This window comes from Coptis chinensis, chromosome 3 (assembly GCF_015680905.1).
Source record: "Coptis chinensis isolate HL-2020 chromosome 3, ASM1568090v1, whole genome shotgun sequence".
Classification (NCBI taxonomy): Eukaryota; Viridiplantae; Streptophyta; class Magnoliopsida; order Ranunculales; family Ranunculaceae; genus Coptis; species Coptis chinensis.
Genome location: NC_141458.1, coordinates 119,020,030 through 119,037,476, shown reverse-complemented (window position 1 = coordinate 119,037,476; position 17,447 = coordinate 119,020,030). Strand labels below are relative to the sequence as shown.

Below are 17,447 nucleotides of genomic sequence, written 5' to 3'. Positions count from 1 at the left end.
TATAAAATAAATTTCAATGTAGTTCTGCCCTAAATAATGGTTTGCACATACTTTATGGCATTTTGTTCTTTCAATGGCTTTTTAACTTTACCTTCTAATTCCAAACTTCAGAGAGCGACTCTCGAGGACAGATCGGGGGAAAAAGTAACTCTCAGAACCATTTTTTTTTAATCACTCACAAGGACCAGGTAAATGAAAAATCAAATATATACCTGGTGCGAAATAATAAACGAGTCGACCTACCGAAACAACCCGTGTATATTGTAGTGAGCAAATATCCTACCTTTAAATATTTTATCTGACATTTTAAAACTCGAGATATTGACATAAGGATCAATATCTCGGTATGTTTGGTGGTTATTTCAAACATTTACAGGTATTAAGTGGGAAAGGAAGGAGGAAGACATTAGACACGTGTCATAAGTTGATTGGGTCAAAGCTAATTAAAGAGATTATATAAAGAGTGAAGAAGTATAAAAAAGATTCATTCAATCATTCCCATAAAAATTGTTAGAAAATAGGAGAGAGAAAAAGAGAAACAGAGCAATTGTAAAACTTCAATTATTGATCAATAAAAGTTTCGTTTCACTTCAATTCATTTTATTTATTAATTCAAACCATTACTGAATCTTAGTGATGATCTTATAACAATCAAGTAAAGTTGTTCTTAGACATCACATATATAATCAAGTAAAATTGTTCTTAGACATCACATATATAGTATGAACAATCATTGTTTATAGTATGAACAATCATTGTTCATACGAATCCTCAACATAATGTATAACCAGTAGGAACATCTATTGGAATATGAACAATCATTGTTTATACACATTTGGGTTGTTCATATCTTAACATGAGTTATGAACACTCATTATTCATACTTCAACATAATGTATGATCAGTAAGAACACCTATTGGAGTATGAACCTATTTGATATATGAACAATCAAATGTTCATACCTCAACATAATGTATGATCAGTAAGAATACCTATTGGAATATGAATGATTATTGTTCATACATTAATATATTGTATGACGTACGTTCACCTATTTGGGTATGAATAATCATTGTTTATAGATCAACATAAGATATGCACACTTATTGTTCATAGCAAAACAACAAAAAAAGTAAAATCGGAAAATATTTCATTTAAATTCAGACTATTTGTCTTTATGAGTTATTTCACCAGAAAATTAGTTTTCAAAGTTATTTTCAACCGAAAATTGGGTTAACTCTATTTATGAAAGTGATTTTCACTCAAAAATGGGTATTGGGACCAATTTCTTGTTACTTTCCAACCTCTTTTTACAAATTTTAATTCATACCAAATAGATATGAAATCCTAATATGAATGGTCTAAGCGATACTGGGGAGAAAGTACTACGCAGTTTCTTTCGTGTTTCCTCTTTTCCTTATTAATCTCAGTTTCTTTATCAGTCTGGTATTCGCGATATATATATATGTGGATGTTTTCATCAAATAACCTTCATCAAAACATGGAGAAATCATCGTCACGCCTATTAGAAATTAAAATTATTTCAGCAGAAGATTTACGTATCGATAGCCGATCAACCAAGAAGAATGCCTTTGTTACCATTCGAACAGCTGCAAACAAGTTGATATCTACAAGCATGGACAGTGAGGGTGGAAGTTATCCTTCATGGCATGAGAATTTTGAACTACCATTGCCTCATAATGTTAATCATATAAGTCTTGACGTGAAGTGCATGAATGGATCGACGGTACGCACAATAGGATCAGCAAGTATTCCCTGTAGTGATTTTCTAGAAGATTGGGTTCCTCCTAATTGTTTACACTTTTTAAGCTATCGCTTGAGGGACAGCGATGGTAAGCGTAATGGCATTGTTAATCTGTGTATTCGGCTGATAAATCCTAACTATCGTCCTCCAATACTTGCATCAACGGAAGTTCAGGCTCAAGGTTACAAGATTTCTAATGCGTGTAAATCGACAACACGGTCATGTGCCCAGACTGGTTACAGCAACACTGGTGGTATTGCAATAGGGATGCCGGTGACCAAAGGTTATGTGATTTAGTTGGCACAAATTTCACTATATTTCTTTCTGATGGAAACTCTGCTTTTTTCGTGCCATGAATCTGTCTGTAGAAATTCCATTAGCATCAGCAGCATTACATTTATTAAGTTTATCTTTCTCTGTTGCTGTACATATATGGCAATCAACATATAATCTTTCTAATTACGCAAAAGTTTATTATCCTTTCGTTTTTGTTGAATGAACAAGAATGGCGCTGGTACAAAATTACTAAAAGATTAAATCAAAACAAATTAGGTTGTAGAAGTTCCGTGACTTCTGTCCATATAGACTTTGAGGCTCTATCGTCTATCCCTTTATTTTACAAAAATAATTTAGGTTTAATAAAGGTGAATTCAATTGATAGCCAAAAAAAAAAAATTGCAATACAATATTACAAGGGTAAATTCCTGATTCGGCAATGATAATGTCACTTTGTTCTTAATCCGGCCATTGTCAGCAACTCAGTGCAAAAAGTTACTGACATTACCCTACTAGTTGCTGACAAAATGCACTGAGTTTCAATTTGTGATCGAATTGGAAACACATTGACATTATCATGGGCCGAATAAAGAATTTACCCATATTACAATCACATTGAAAGCATACAAGACCTAATTTATAAGTTTCAAGAATTTTTGTCAAAAGAGATGTTGAGGCGTGACTTCAAGAGCATCGTTGAGTCAGAGCCACATAGTGGTTGTATGGATGAGATTAATATTAGCAATAATCCGTCACGCCCACTCTTGGTGACACTAGGTGGGAGCCTCGTTAATGCATTCCTCGAAGACAATGGTTATGCTTTAACTTTTCTTGGGCCTAGATTTAAGAATTGCTACTTTGGGAAGCAATCCTATTCTCTTAGAGCATTCTCAATGCAAATCGCTTTGAGAGAAAATAACAACTTTGTAATCCTTATGAGCCAAGAATAATGGTTCAATGCAAAAGTGACAATAAAGGTAGTTTTTCACTAAGTAACAATGATGATAGCACTTGCTACGGATATAACTGCTGAGTTGTGAACTTCAGAAAGAATTTTTTATTCTGTCTCAGTGTGTGATTTTTTTTTTCAAACCGGATGTTTCATTCAATCCCATGAGTTTTCTCGATTTTTTTTTTCTTGAACAAATATTTCATTCCGTCCAGCGTGTTTTTTTTCGATATTTTTCCCTTTTTAAAGTCACATTTGCATTGGATAACCCCTAACAGTTTCTCAAAATAGTTTTATGTGGCTCCTATGTGGAAGTAATAAGTTGTTGTTTGCATTGAGAATGCTCTTACAGTCTTACTTTTTAGCCTCCCAATCATATAGTCTTTTGAGCTGGATAAAATTTTCTGCACTCAAACAAGATCTCCAGAGTCCAGACTAGTCAGTAAGTTTAAGGACGATAATTATTCGGAACGTGAATCAATCAAGTATAATTCGATTTCAATTTTTTTTAAAAAAAACCATGAAAAATTCGGTCAAATATTCGCAATAGTCTAAACGATAGTTCTCGAATAATTCGGTAAAAATTTATAGATATAAACCACATTCATTTCACAAAAATTTGATCAAAACCGTATGAAATAATTTATATTAAGTGTTCTAACTAAAACAAACTTCTTTAACAATGAAAAAATTCAAAATTCATACCTCATCATCACAAACAAATAGGAATTTCTCTAATACACTTTTTTTTAAAATTTATGAAAATTCCGAATTTTTTGGGCCAAATTATTTACGAATCCGAACTTTACCTGTTTAATACTTCTGATTGCCAAATTATTTCCGAATCTGAATAATTGCCAAGTTATTCCCGTTTAATTCGATTTAAAAAATACTTTAAAAATTTGTGTTTAAAAGAGAATAATTCGCAAACTTGTTAAAAAGGCTCTAGGCAAGGGTAGATACAGTCATACAGACCGTTTTTCCCTTTTTAAATTGAAATTGTCTAATTTGTTTTTAAGAAATGCTCTAAATCGTCTGTAAGCTACTAAGCTTTGCTTATGGTGCATAAATCACAATTTTACTTATTTTGAAAGAGTCCTCACTTCCAACGAGTACCACAGAAATCTCCCACAATTGGGATGTGGGTGGATTAATACAAAAATCTTCGGACCCAGATATCGGGGTCTGACCAGATTCTGAACAGAACAAGTGGCCTGATCGCGTCATAGATTCATAGTATGTATATGGAAAGGACTCGAGATCTCTACAACCGGATTCATAGTATGTATATGGAAAGGACTCGAGATCTCTACAACCGGATTCATAGTACGTATGGAAAGACTGACCTAGCGAATGGACTAGGTTTGTTCAAGTTCAACTGCAACTGTGACGCCAACTCAAGTGAATAATATGCCATGCCATCAGGGCATCACGGCATCACCTCTGAAGGCTGGCTACAAAACATGCGCACATCTCCAAAACCTGTAAAAGCTATGTAGCTAGACTTTAAAGATGACAAACGTAATCTGGAAATTTAACTTATACTAGGCAACGAATAGGACGAGACGAGCACACTGCCTCTCTGCGTAAAGAATTTATTCTTACTTGAACAAAACATCTTATCAATGTAGAGAATCTGGTGTGTGACCAAGTAACGACAGTGCTTTAGAGATACTTTATTTGGATTGTAATTGAATGAAAGTAAGAAATTGAAGGATTTGACGAAGAGGTATAGAGAAAACTGGCACTGGCAGATGCAGCTTTGTTTCATTTCAATCACTTCTCTCACCAATCCCTTGTTTGCGTAATATTTCTGAATGGGGACCCCATGTTTTTTCATAGAAAGTGTGTTTAAAGCTCAAACTTTAATCTATATAAAGTGTAGCTGAGATTGGCATTTTATCACTTGCAAACGTCTTTTCACAAATCCCAATTGGTATTCTGTTGCCGGCAATTTTACTTTCAAAGATAGGCGTGCTGATCTGTGATTTTGTAAACAAGCGTGTACGTTTGAAAGTGAATTAAAAGCCTCTTTTAAATGTTTTCTTTGGAAGAAGATGAAGTCAATTGAGTTAGCTGCCAGTGCCACATTACTTTCGTGCAGAAGCTCAGGGAAGTTATGGACTGCCCGTAGTTCGGGATTTCGGAATTTTTGGAATTCCGACAAATCTAAAAACAAAAATTCACACTATTTCGATTTATGTTATATTTGGAATTTCAACAAATTTCAAAATTATTAATATTTCGATTCTATATTGTTTTTTTTTTTTTTTTTTTTTAAACTGAAATATTGAGCTGAATTTCAATATTCCGTTCAGAATAATGAACACTAAGACTACCATGAAATCACGAATACCTGTAATTTTAATCAACACCGTGTTTCTACTAGTGCTCCATGGACCATGATTACAAAGTTTAGTTACTTTCTCTGTTTATGATGCTGCAAAATTCAAGTCTAGTGACTTGCAAACATAGAGAATCTCCAATCGAACGTGGTATACATTGCATGTATTTAGGGAAAGATCTAGGATTGTCCCTTTGGGCCGCTTACGTGTGTGTATATATATATATAGGGATCCGTTTATCATGGTTTATACCACGCTCTTTTACAAGATGAGTTAAAATTGTCCCTTTGGGCCGCTTACCGTGTGTGTATATATATATAGGGATCCGTTTATCATGGTTTATACCACGCTATTTTACAAGATGAGTTAAAAGTTAATATTTTGTGGATATGATCTCCTAACTATGGATAGATTTTTCACAAAAATTCGGCTCATTTAGAAATCTTTAACCTAATTAAAAATTGTCGACAACTTTAAATTTTTTTTAACGGCTGATTTTTCGATTTTGCAATTATCTTTTGATATTGTTAAACATCATCAAATGAACTAAAATTTTGTGGAAGTGATCTTTAAGATTTGTTGGACATATCCACAAAAAATTAGGTTCTAGTTCATCTTGTGAGTGAAGTTGTAGGCCATGGTATATTGATCTCTCCCTATATATATATTTATTTTTTTATTTATATATTTTATTATTACTATTATTATTATTATTATATTTTTTTTTTGGCAAAGTTGGGGGTGGGCTAGTGATGGATCCATAGGGTGGCAAAGGGTGACAATCACCCACCCCAAAATTTGGAAAACCCCTTAGTATATATAATAGTTGTCTAATTAACTTAACCCTACATCCCCATCTATTCATTCTCATCTTGCTTAAGCACATAACAACATTGAAAATTATTAACACCAAGCTATGCAATAGGATGAAAAATTATTTTCTTGTAAGTTTAATGATAATGCACATTGGGAAAGATATCGCTCCAAAATTCAATACACTCCATTTATGCTTTTGTGTTATGAAGAAAGACTGTCGAACATATTTTCTTTGCCTAATAATGATTGAAAAATATTTAATGTGTTTTTAAGTTAATGACAAACAAAATTAAATAACATATTTAACTACGGTAGTATTTTCATATGTTTTTAAGTTGTTGGGCAGTCTTATTTTAGTAAAATCATATTGGAAACAAAAGAGAAGAAATTTTGACAAATTATTAAGTGAAATTCATCAGTTCTATTCATTGCATTTTTTGGTTTAAATCTTACCAAAAGTACTATCAAATCATAAAATTGTCAATTAGTCCATGGGTGAAACTCAAAACCATATTGAATTACTAATTCAAGTGTATGTAAAATTGTAAATGTTCATTTGGGGTATTATGGGAATCACTTTGGAGGGATGTGTTATGTGTATATTAGTGTTCATTATTCCGAATTGAATATCGGAATTCTGTTCAATATTTTGATTTTTCAAAAAATTAGAAAAAACAATATAGAGTCAAAATATTGATAATTCTAAAATTTAGCAAAATTCTAAATATAGATCGAAATATTATAAATTTCGGTTTTTGGATTTTTCGGAATTATGAAAATTCCGAAATCCCAAACTATAGTGTATACTTGAATCGGCATTGGATTTCAGATGTTGACTATATATAGAAACCCTTTCGCAGGGATTCTTTGCAACATATTCTTCTTCACTCAAATTTAGGCGGGTGTCTCATTTTAAATTAACAAGCACACGAGCAACTTCGAGATGGGTGCACGTCCGTCTCATCTGAAGTCTGAACAAGTTGTAAACCAACAACAGAATTTGGATATTTGCACGTCCGTTTATACATTATCGAAATTCCGGTCTTTGGGACTATTGAAATTCCGCAAATTCCGAAATCTTTAACTGTGTTAATGTGTTTACTGTTTACTTAATAAAAATAATAAAACGTTTCACAAAATTTCGAAACTCCTCCTTGGATGCATCTACAATTCTACTCCCTACAGTCCACTATTGTACCCGTTTGTCATCATTATTTTGGCCCAAATATTAAGTCTTTCAGATCAACAGACCTGATTAGGATAACAAACTTAGACAAATCCACTCATCCATATTTTGCCATCTTTAGAGCAATTCACTAAGTCACTCTCTATCTCTTACTTCTCAATTCTCATCACGATCTCTTTCCCTTTAAATGAAACAGAACCCTATCTGCCAATACTACCACTCCTCTTCCTCATCTGCCAATCTGCCTGCCGTTATGACTTGTCCATTTCCAACAAATTTTCGAATTCAGAGAAACTTAGCCAAATTACTTCAATACCTGGTTGTCATAAACAGACTCAACTAGTTGCACAGGATAGTTTCGTCCACAAAAGGTTGTACACTTTAACACTTGTACAGTTCTACCACCTTTTTCAACACGCAGGAAGTCTGGGATTAACCGTACCGTAACGTAACGTTTCGGCTGATACTCTCCGATTTCGTTGCTTTTTATTCGAAATCCGCATAAAATATCGTATCAATTTTGCAGAAAGAGCAGTGGCTCTATTCCCAAGAAAAACGTTTAGTTGGGTTTCAGTTCTTTCTCTTTCTCACTGTTTAATAGTGAAAGAGAAAGCAACAACTGAACAACTGGGCATATATAGAAACCAGTGACCTCCTCATAACTCTCTCTCTCTCTCTGCATGCCAATGGCATTGAAGCTTCTGTGTGTTAAACTCTGTGTTCTTCTTCTCTTCTTTAGTTTCTCACTAGCCACTAAACTTCAAAATGAAGAAAACCCAGAAAGAGAATCACTTCTTTCCTTCAAAAACTCTCTTAAAAATCCCAACTTTCTCTCTTCATGGTCACCTTCACATCCACATTGTCAATGGGTTGGCGTTCTTTGTGAAAATAACCAAGTTGTTTCACTCACACTACAATCTATGTCACTCAAAGGTCCCATTTCCACCTCCTTATTCTCTCTTTCCAACCTCATTGTTCTTGATTTATCTGGTAACTTTTTCTATGGTGAAATTTCACCAGTAGTGAGTCAACTCAGAAAGTTGAAGGAACTAACTTTGAGTGACAACCAGTTATCAGGTGATATTCCAATTGAACTCAGTGAGTTAACTCAGTTGGAAGTTTTGAAGCTTGGGCCTAATTTCTTCACTGGGAAAATCCCACCTGAGCTAGGAAAATTGACACAGCTCAGGCATCTTGATATTACTGGAAATGCATTGAAGGGAAATGTTCCAGTGGAGCTGAGTAGTCTTAAACAACTTGAAGTACTAGAACTTGGAAATAATCTTCTTTCAGGTGTTCTTTCTCCAACTTTGTTTACTTCGCTTCAATCTTTAATCTCTCTTGATGTTTCAAACAACTCATTATCTGGTACAATTCCCAAAGAAATTGGTAACTTGAACAATCTTACTGATCTCTACATTGGTATAAATGGATTTACTGGTGTTTTACCACCTGAAATGGGTAATCTTTCAAAGCTTCAAAACCTTTTTTCCCCTTCTTGTTTTATAAAAGGCCCATTACCTGAAGAGATTGGTGAGTTGAAATCTCTTAGTAAACTAGACCTTTCTTATAATCCTTTAAAATGCACAATCCCCAAATCAATTGGGAAGTTGCAGAACCTTTCTATATTGAACTTGGTTTATGCTGATATTAATGGTTCTATACCTTTGGAGATTGGTAACTGTAAGAATCTTAAGACATTGATGCTTTCTTTCAACTCCCTTTCTGGGTCTTTACCTGAATCTTTATCAAAACTTCCAATGTTATCGTTTTCGGCTGAAAAGAATCAACTTTCTGGTACAGTGCCTAGTTGGCTTGGAATGTGGACTGAAATCGATTCGCTTTTGCTTTCGAGTAATCAGTTCTTTGGTAAAATCCCTCCTGAGATTGGTAATTGTACTTTGCTTAATCACATTAGCCTTAGCAATAATCTGCTAACTGGTCCAATACCGCCTGAAGTTTGTAATGCTGTTTCACTTGCTGAGATTGATGTCGATAGCAATTTTCTTTCGGGGAGTATCAAGGACACGTTTTTGAAATGTAGGAATCTTACGCAGCTTGTGTTGGATAATAATCAGTTTTCTGGTCCTATACCTGAGTACTTCTCTGACCTTTCTCTCATGGTGCTTGATATTGATTCGAATAACTTTTCCGGTCCAATACCTGTTAGTCTATGGAGTTCTACTGATCTGATGGAATTTTCCGCTGCTAATAATCGTTTGGAGGGTACTCTTCCAGTTGATATTGGTAATGCAGTAGGCCTGCAGAGGCTTATTCTTAGTAACAATCAGTTACATGGGACCTTACCCAAGGTGATTGGGAAGCTCACTTCACTTTCGGTTCTGTCATTGAGTTCGAATTCTTTTGAAGGGGTGATACCAGCTGAGCTTGCTGATTGCATTGCGTTGACTACACTGGACCTTGGAAATAATCATCTGAATGGTTCAATTCCAGAGGGACTAGGTGATCTTGCACAATTACAGTGTCTGGTTCTCTCACACAATGAGCTTTCTGGAACAATACCATCGAAGTCATTTTCGTACTTCCGTCAGATTAATATCCCTGATTCAAGCTTCATTCAGCATCATGGAGTGTTTGATCTCTCAAATAACAAGATATCTGGCAGTATTCCTGAAGAACTTGGTAACTGTGTGGTGGTTGTAGATCTATTGATGAGCAACAATAGGCTGTCTGGTGAAATTCCAAGGTCACTATCACACATTACAAATCTTACAACCCTTGATTTGTCGGGAAATTCTCTCACTGGTTCCATCCCTCCCGATTTAGGGTTCTCGGGCAAGCTCCAAGGCCTTTATTTGGCTAATAATCAGCTTACAGGCCCAATTCCTGCCACCATAGGTCAGATGACTAGTTTGGTGAAGCTTAACTTAACTGGTAATAAGCTGTCTGATTCAGTACCGTTCAACTTGGGAAACCTGAAGGGGCTTACTCACTTGGACTTGAGCTGGAATGAGCTCACAGGGGAGCTTCCTTCATCCCTTTCTGGCATGGTGAATCTTGTCGGCCTTTATGTTCAGCACAACAGACTTTCTGGTACAACTGATGAACTGTTCTCAAGCTCAACAAGTTGGAGGATCGAGAATGTGAACCTGAGCATGAATGCCCTCAGTGGAGATGTGCCGAGTTCCTTAGGCAATATGTCATACTTGACGTATTTGGATCTTCATGGTAACATGTTAACCGGAACAATTCCTCCGGGCCTTGGGAATCTTACGCAGTTATTATACTTTGATGTTTCGGGCAACAAGCTCTGGGGGCAGATACCAACCAGTTTATGCGACCTTTACAATTTGCATTTCTTGGATTTGGCTGATAACAGATTGGAAGGCCCCATACCAAGAGGTGGTATTTGCCAGAACTTCACAAAGATGTCCCTATCTGGGAATAAAGATCTGTGTGGGGGAGTTCTTGGTTTGGACTGTGAGTTGAAGAGCCTTCGTGAAAGGCCCCGCGTTTTGAATGCTTGGGGGATAGCAGGGATTACTGCTGGAAGTCTATTTGTTATTTTAAGTGTGGTTTATGCTTTGGTGAGGAGTATCAGTAATAGAGAGAGTAACGTTGTTGTGCTTGATGAGAGCAAACTCAGCAGCTCTGTCAATCATAATCTCTACTTCCTCAGTAGCAGTAGATCAAAGGAGCCGTTGAGCATCAATGTAGCCATGTTTGAGCAGCCTCTTCTGAAGTTAACCTTGGTTGACATCCTTGAGGCCACCAGCAACTTCTGCAAGACGAACATAATTGGAGATGGAGGATTTGGAACTGTTTACAAGGCCATATTGCCAGATGGGAAAGCAGTGGCCATTAAAAAGCTAAACCAAGCGAAGACTCAGGGGAACCGAGAATTTCTTGCTGAAATGGAGACCATTGGCAAGGTGAAGCACAAGAACCTTGTACCCTTGCTTGGATATTGCTCACTGGGTGAGGAGAAGCTGCTAGTCTATGAATATATGGTAAATGGTAGCTTAGATCTCTGGTTAAGAAATCGCACTGGTGCACTTGATATCCTAGACTGGTCCAAGCGCTTCAAGATTGCAAAGGGTGCTGCTCGTGGACTGGCTTTCCTTCACCATGGCTTCATTCCACACATTATTCACAGAGACATCAAAGCCAGCAACATATTATTGGATGAAGACTTTGAACCTAAGGTTGCAGATTTTGGGCTTGCACGATTAATCAGCGCCTGTGAGACCCATGTCAGCACTGACATTGCTGGGACTTTTGGCTACATCCCCCCAGAGTATGGACAGAGCTGGAGGGCTACAACACGCGGTGATGTATACAGTTTTGGAGTAATCTTGCTCGAACTGGTGACGGGGAAGGAGCCTACAGGTCCAGATTTTAAGGAAAGTGAAGGTGGAAACCTAGTTGGATGGGTTTTCCAGAAGATCAAGAAAGGGAATGGTGCTGATGTCCTTGATAGTTTGGTCTTAAATGCAGCTACGAAGCATGATATGTTGCAAACACTGCAGATTGCAGCAATTTGTTTGTCTGATAACCCGGCTAATAGGCCAACAATGCTTCAGGTACTGAAGTTTCTAAAAGGGGTCGAAGATGTATAATACTATAATGGGCTCCAGTTTCCGCTCACTTTATTTGAAACTTGCAATGGTGGATAGGTTGGTAGTTCTAATTCTGTAAAATATTTGCCAAGGAGGTATGCCTGTAAGTTGTAACAAATGCTACTTGGATGTCAATCCTCTCCTGTAGTTTCTAACTCTTCTTGAAATTAAGTTTGCTGTTGTGGTAAATGACTGAAGATTATCGGGAAAAAAAAAATGACTGAAGTTCCATTTATGATAAACGTTTACTTCTTAGGTTTCATTTCTAGCCAGGTTCATTTTCAAACTCGAACAAAGGAGGAACTGAGGAAGGAAAGTGGAAGTGAAGAACATGCAAAATGAAAATTTCATTTCGTTTGGTGTAATAAGATGGCATTTGGTTTTGGTGCTGTAGTTGACGAGGATACTTCAAAAGTTCAAATATTCTTGAAGGTCTACGGGATGCTCTAATAGTCTAATAAATGCTTCCACTCGATGCATTCGAATTTTGAAGTAAAGAATTAGATCGTGGGCTCTAACTATTTGCACTCTATCCCGTTTGGAATCAGATTTCGGTTCAGTATGAGAACAATAAACATATTCAAACAATGACAAACTCTAGGTGGTAGAAGCAAATCTAGTTAATAGTGGAATATATTTTTATTTTAAATATTTTTTTGTTAAAAATGGGTTCCGAGTAAGTGTTTTTTTAATTATTAAAACTTTCTTTTGCCTAAAAAAATGGCGAGAGTTACTCCAAAAAACACCCACACACAAGTTGAAAAAAAAAAAAATCATGCGCTTGCGCGACAGTGGTAGTGTCATGAGTCATGACACATCCCCAAACGAAACAATAAATTTGCCTCCATGTCTATGGATGCGGCTAGACACTTGATGCCTCTATATTTGAGTCCACCTATAGTTAGATTTGGCCGAAATTCTAAATGATGGAAGCAAATTGATGCCTCTCCCTAAAGATGCTCTAATTAAAAGTTCTTAATTCTTAGTACCATAGTGAATGTTTGTTGTATCATCTTTAAACTTAGGCAATTCCTGTTGGAAGGAGAAAAGAAATGAGCTGCAAATATACACTGAAATACTTTTTATTATCGAATTGTTCAACACGAAGGTCACTAACAAAGCATTACCAACAAAAAAACCAAAGCATTACCAGACCAATCAATCTAGACTACAAGTTTACATCACACGCCAGGTCAACTTCTAAGATTCAGGTACGTTGTCCATGGTGTGAAATTGTTCACTATTATCATGTAACAGCTCATAAGAAAATTCGTAAGACTAAACTAAAATTCTCTAATGAAAGACCGGAATTTCTTTAACTGCAAATCTGGCAATCTGCAATTACTTTAATCTATTAACCTTTCAGAGAAAGGATATACGGTGGGCCAAATTAAAGCAAAAACCAACACTTGGATCTAACGCTGAATAATTGTGACGAGGTAGACTTCTCATTTCTATGCCTACGTTTCTCTAGACAGAATCAGAGAACGGGTCTTCTAATCTAGCCGAAAAGTAATTGTTCTTTGAAATGCATGATAACATATTTTATTTATACAAGTTGATATCACATAGACAGTCATCGCACGAATTCGGAAACCATGACTAACAAAAATTAGAGTCGATTACTCATACGTTAGATTCCAATATTCCAGCAACTTCTACAATCTACATCATTACTGTAAATACATTTTCATCAGTTCAACAAAAAAATTTAGACTTCAGAACAAATTAAACCCCAGAAGTGAAAATTGGGGAACTGCCCTTTTCTGATTGACGACGAAACACGTGATATCCTCCGATTTGTCACGTGCTTCTCCAACAGACTCCCCTATTCCCATATTCCATCACCCACTACACTGATGATTTTCCCTACACTATCAAAAACTTCTAGTTAGATCCATTTGTATTCATACTTATCGTCCATCTCGAATCACAATGATTAATGTTATTATCCAACGGTTCTGATTTCACCACCTCTGTTCCACCATTTTGCATTTGATATTCTTGTTCTTCTTCATCTTCCCTTCTACTTCGCTTGGTTCCAATCGGAACACCAAACAACCTTGTACTAGTTTCACCATTGGTGTTTGCATTTGTAATACCGTCTTCTTCAATCTTCATCGCACTCTGACCTACACCGTCAGAAAACCTTCTTGTCGGCATTAAATCAAGTGCTTCCTCAAAACGCAAGTCATGACTTTCTTGCTTATACGCGTACTTATTCATCAAAACACATATACTATTACACAAATTCTTCATCTGTGATAATTCTTGTGTTAATTGCTGATTCTCTCTTCTCAACCTTTCATTTTCATCTAGTAGCTCAGCGGTACTAGTACAACTCGTAGTAGTAGTCGTTGTAGCCCGACACACTGTAACCGAACCAGTTACAATTACAGGTGGCGAATTTGAAGAAAGAACTTGCTCTTCACCAGAATTCGAAGGCGATCCTGTTCGAACTAACGGAATGGCTGTTGCTAGTGACGAAGCCGTTGCGGTTGCCGTAACCGTCGGTGAGATCTTCCGCCTATGAATATCGCAAAGAATATTTTTTTGGCCTTTTTTAAAACAATCGTTTGCGAATTCCCATCGATCTGGTACAATCTTCCGAAAACCCTAAATAAAAATGAATTTTTTCAGTATTGAAAACAGGAAACATACGGATAACTAAGAAAGAACATTTGGGGTCTTGGAACTCACGTAGGTATTAAGTTGTCGAACGAAGCTTGAGAAATTATTGTGTTTGAAATATTTAGGAAGCAGATCTCTTGCAAATTCAGCGGGTCTCCATACAATGAATGTCGAACCATCATCGTTCCATGAAATTATATCATCAACCTCTGGATCTTCTACAAGTTGGTAAGTCTTTGTTAAAAAGGGAGTGGGTAACGGCCTCTGACCATCTTGAGATTCACCGGTTTGTTCCACCGGTGCCATAATCAATTCCTCTCTATTCAAAACAAACCAAATCAAACATATTTTATTCATCAAAATCGCAATATAAATGTAGATTTTCCATACAAATTGTGATTAATTCAGACTACAAATTTAATGAAAAATCTTACCAGAAATAGAGATACCCTCTGAATCAGACCAGTTAAGACTAGCACGAGATTCGAACATGAAAATGATGAATGGAACCAGAAGAGGAAGGAGAGAGAAAATGAGAAACGCAAATGGCGTGTGAGAGAATTTTTATTAGGTTTCTAGAAAGTTCCGTGTGGATTTAATAATAATGAAAAAGGAAAAGAAAGAAAGGTAAGTTGCACACCGTATGGAAGAGTTTAGAAACTTTAGAAAGGAAAGCGCGAGAAGGTATCCGGTTTTTTCTAGTACGTCTTTTCCAGAAGGTTCGGTTTCCATTCCAATCTTTATTTTAGGCTTATTAGTCGTACACGTGTCAGTATATGATGTTCATAATGTTCATAATAGATAAGATTAGCTTGAACCAGTTGTATTGGTTTCCAGAGGGGGAAAAAGCGTGAGAAACGAGATCATTACGTTTCGGAAGTGGCGTGTAGCAGCCATGGATGAAAAGAATAAAGGAGCTGCGGTTTCTTTCTCCAATATTCAAAACCACCTCCAAACTAAATCGTGAAAATAACAACAAATAATTTCGCCGAACCTTGACAAGTCGGTTAGTATTTGTGACATGTGACTATGTACCCGAGCCTTACCTTAGACCCGAACCTTACCTTGGAAAGTGGAGACTGTAGAGTCAACCATTTTTGTGAACCTCAGGACTTCCTTTAAAATAGCCATAGCAAGGCATTCGATAACTATTAGATTTTGGACCCGGGCATACGCTCGGGATCTATTAAATATTTTGTGTGCTTAAAAGGCTTTACAAAATGTCACATACAAATTTTCGAATCAGAATATATTTTTATTGAAAATAAACCAAAAAATCGTTAATGGCGTGATTATAGTGCGTAAGTCTTTAGGAACTAAGAGATCAAATTGAGATAGCCTCTTCACTTTGTGGTTTAGGATATTAATCCATAATTTTCAAATAAAATTATCTCAAACTTGATCTAAACTTGTATAATAATTTTCTTAGATTTATAGTAATTTAGTGGCAAATTTTGAATCATAATAGATTTTTATTAAAAATAAACAAAATCGTTAATGGCGGTGATTATGGTGCATAAGTCTTGGAAACTAAAGGGATTGAATTGAGATAGCCTTTTCACTTTGTGGTTTAGGATATTAAATTAAGTAATTTTCAAATAGAATTATCTTAAACTCGATCTAACTTGTATAATAGTTTTCTTAGATTTATGGTGAGTTAGCGACAAATTTTCGAATCGGGATATATTTTTATTGAAAATAAGCCTAAATACGTAAACGTAAATGGCGTGATTATGGTGTATAAGTACTTGGAAACTAAGGGATCAAATTGAGATAGCCTCTTCACTTTGTGGTTTAGGATAATAATCCGTAATTTTCGGATGAAATTATCTTAAACTTCGATTTAGCTTGTATAATAGTTTTATTAGATTTATGGTGATTTAGCGGTAAATCATTACATTTCGGCTTTACGATATTAATATGTACAAATCTCTAAAACAGATTGATTGTTTCAATATCCCAAAAGAATACACTACTCCCACTTGAAAAGATTTATCACATAAGCGTGTCCAATTGAGCGGGTGTCGTTATATTAAATTATTCTAAAAATTATATTAATTACTCATTTAAATTTCTTGCACCACTTTCTATAAAAGGAATCATCAAACCTTGATAAAATTCATCGACTTTTTTTATTCTTTAGGTTTAACAATAGAAGTTTTGTGAGAATATCCATTGTATGGCGAAGATAATATTGAAGCTACTTGAATAGCAAAGACATTCCCAATCACAATAAAAGAATTAAGATAAACACTACTTAAAATGCAAAACTATATTTGTCGAGACATTTATTTCCCCTACATATAATATAAATATGTTTTAGGGTTATTAGTTCAATACATTTGCATCAAGTTTTTTATTTTCCATTAATTATTATTTTTGAGGTTAGTTTAATGTAATCACGTTGCATCAGGTTTTCAATTTCTCATTAATTATTCTTTGAAGTTAATTCAATGCGGTTCATCAAGTTTTCGATTTCCGTTAATTATTATTTGAGGTTAGTTCAGTGCAATTGCATCCACTTTATGATTTTTCGTTAGTTATTCATTAAAGTTAATTCAGTACAATTGCATCCAGTTTTTAATGTTTCGTTAATTAGTATTTGAGATTAGTTCATTGCATTTGCATCCAGGTTCCAATCTCCCGTTAATTACTCTTTAATGTTAGTTCAATACATTTGTATCCAGTTTCTAATTTTTTTATCAATTATTTTTCTAGATTAGTTCGATAGTTTACAATTTCTATACAGTTTGCATACATGTAAGAGTCTGTTTTTATAAACTCACATTCATTTTGGGTTCCTAATTACTCGTATTTATGCTTTGAGGTCGGGTCGATGCGATTACATCCGACTTCGATTTCAGTTAACTTTTTTTGAGGTTATTTCAATGCATTTGC

General features: G+C 35.5%; 3 protein-coding genes across 3 annotated transcripts; 2 read left to right on the top strand and 1 right to left on the bottom strand.

Annotated features, from left to right (window-relative positions):
• The first annotated feature begins 1,423 nt into the window (after positions 1-1,423).
• On the top strand, positions 1,424-2,235 carry LOC147513655 (BON1-associated protein 2-like). The gene has a single exon (XM_086599549.1). The coding sequence runs from the start codon at positions 1,467-1,469 to the stop codon at positions 2,061-2,063; it is 597 nt and encodes a 198-aa protein (XP_086455675.1). The 5' UTR covers positions 1,424-1,466; the 3' UTR covers positions 2,064-2,235.
• A 5,300-nt stretch (positions 2,236-7,535) lies between these two features.
• On the top strand, positions 7,536-12,107 carry EMS1 (Leucine-rich repeat transmembrane protein kinase). Its single transcript, XM_086596830.1, has one exon. The coding sequence runs from the start codon at positions 8,019-8,021 to the stop codon at positions 11,916-11,918; it is 3,900 nt and encodes a 1,299-aa protein (XP_086452956.1). The 5' UTR covers positions 7,536-8,018; the 3' UTR covers positions 11,919-12,107.
• Positions 12,108-13,521: 1,414 nt separating this feature from the next.
• Positions 13,522-15,546, bottom strand: AT-HSFB2B (winged-helix DNA-binding transcription factor family protein). Its single transcript, XM_086596828.1, has 3 exons — positions 14,984-15,546; positions 14,619-14,868; positions 13,522-14,534 (listed from the first exon to the last, which is right to left on the bottom strand). Exons 2-3 carry the CDS (start codon positions 14,853-14,855, stop codon positions 13,806-13,808), a joined length of 966 nt encoding a protein of 321 aa, XP_086452954.1. The 5' UTR covers positions 14,856-14,868; positions 14,984-15,546; the 3' UTR covers positions 13,522-13,805.
• Positions 15,547-17,447: the final 1,901 nt, after the last annotated feature.

Coding starts and splice junctions, on each gene's coding strand:
- LOC147513655 (XM_086599549.1), top strand. CDS start 1,467: ATGTGGATGTTTTCATCAAATAACCTTCATCAAAACATGGAGAAATCA.
- EMS1 (XM_086596830.1), top strand. CDS start 8,019: ATGCCAATGGCATTGAAGCTTCTGTGTGTTAAACTCTGTGTTCTTCTT.
- AT-HSFB2B (XM_086596828.1), bottom strand. CDS start 14,855: ATGGCACCGGTGGAACAAACCGGTGAATCTCAAGATGGTCAGAGGCCG. Junction 14,535..14,618: donor TTCGACAACTTAATACCTAC/GTGAGTTCCAAG, acceptor ATTTTTATTTAG/GGTTTTCGGAAGATTGTACC.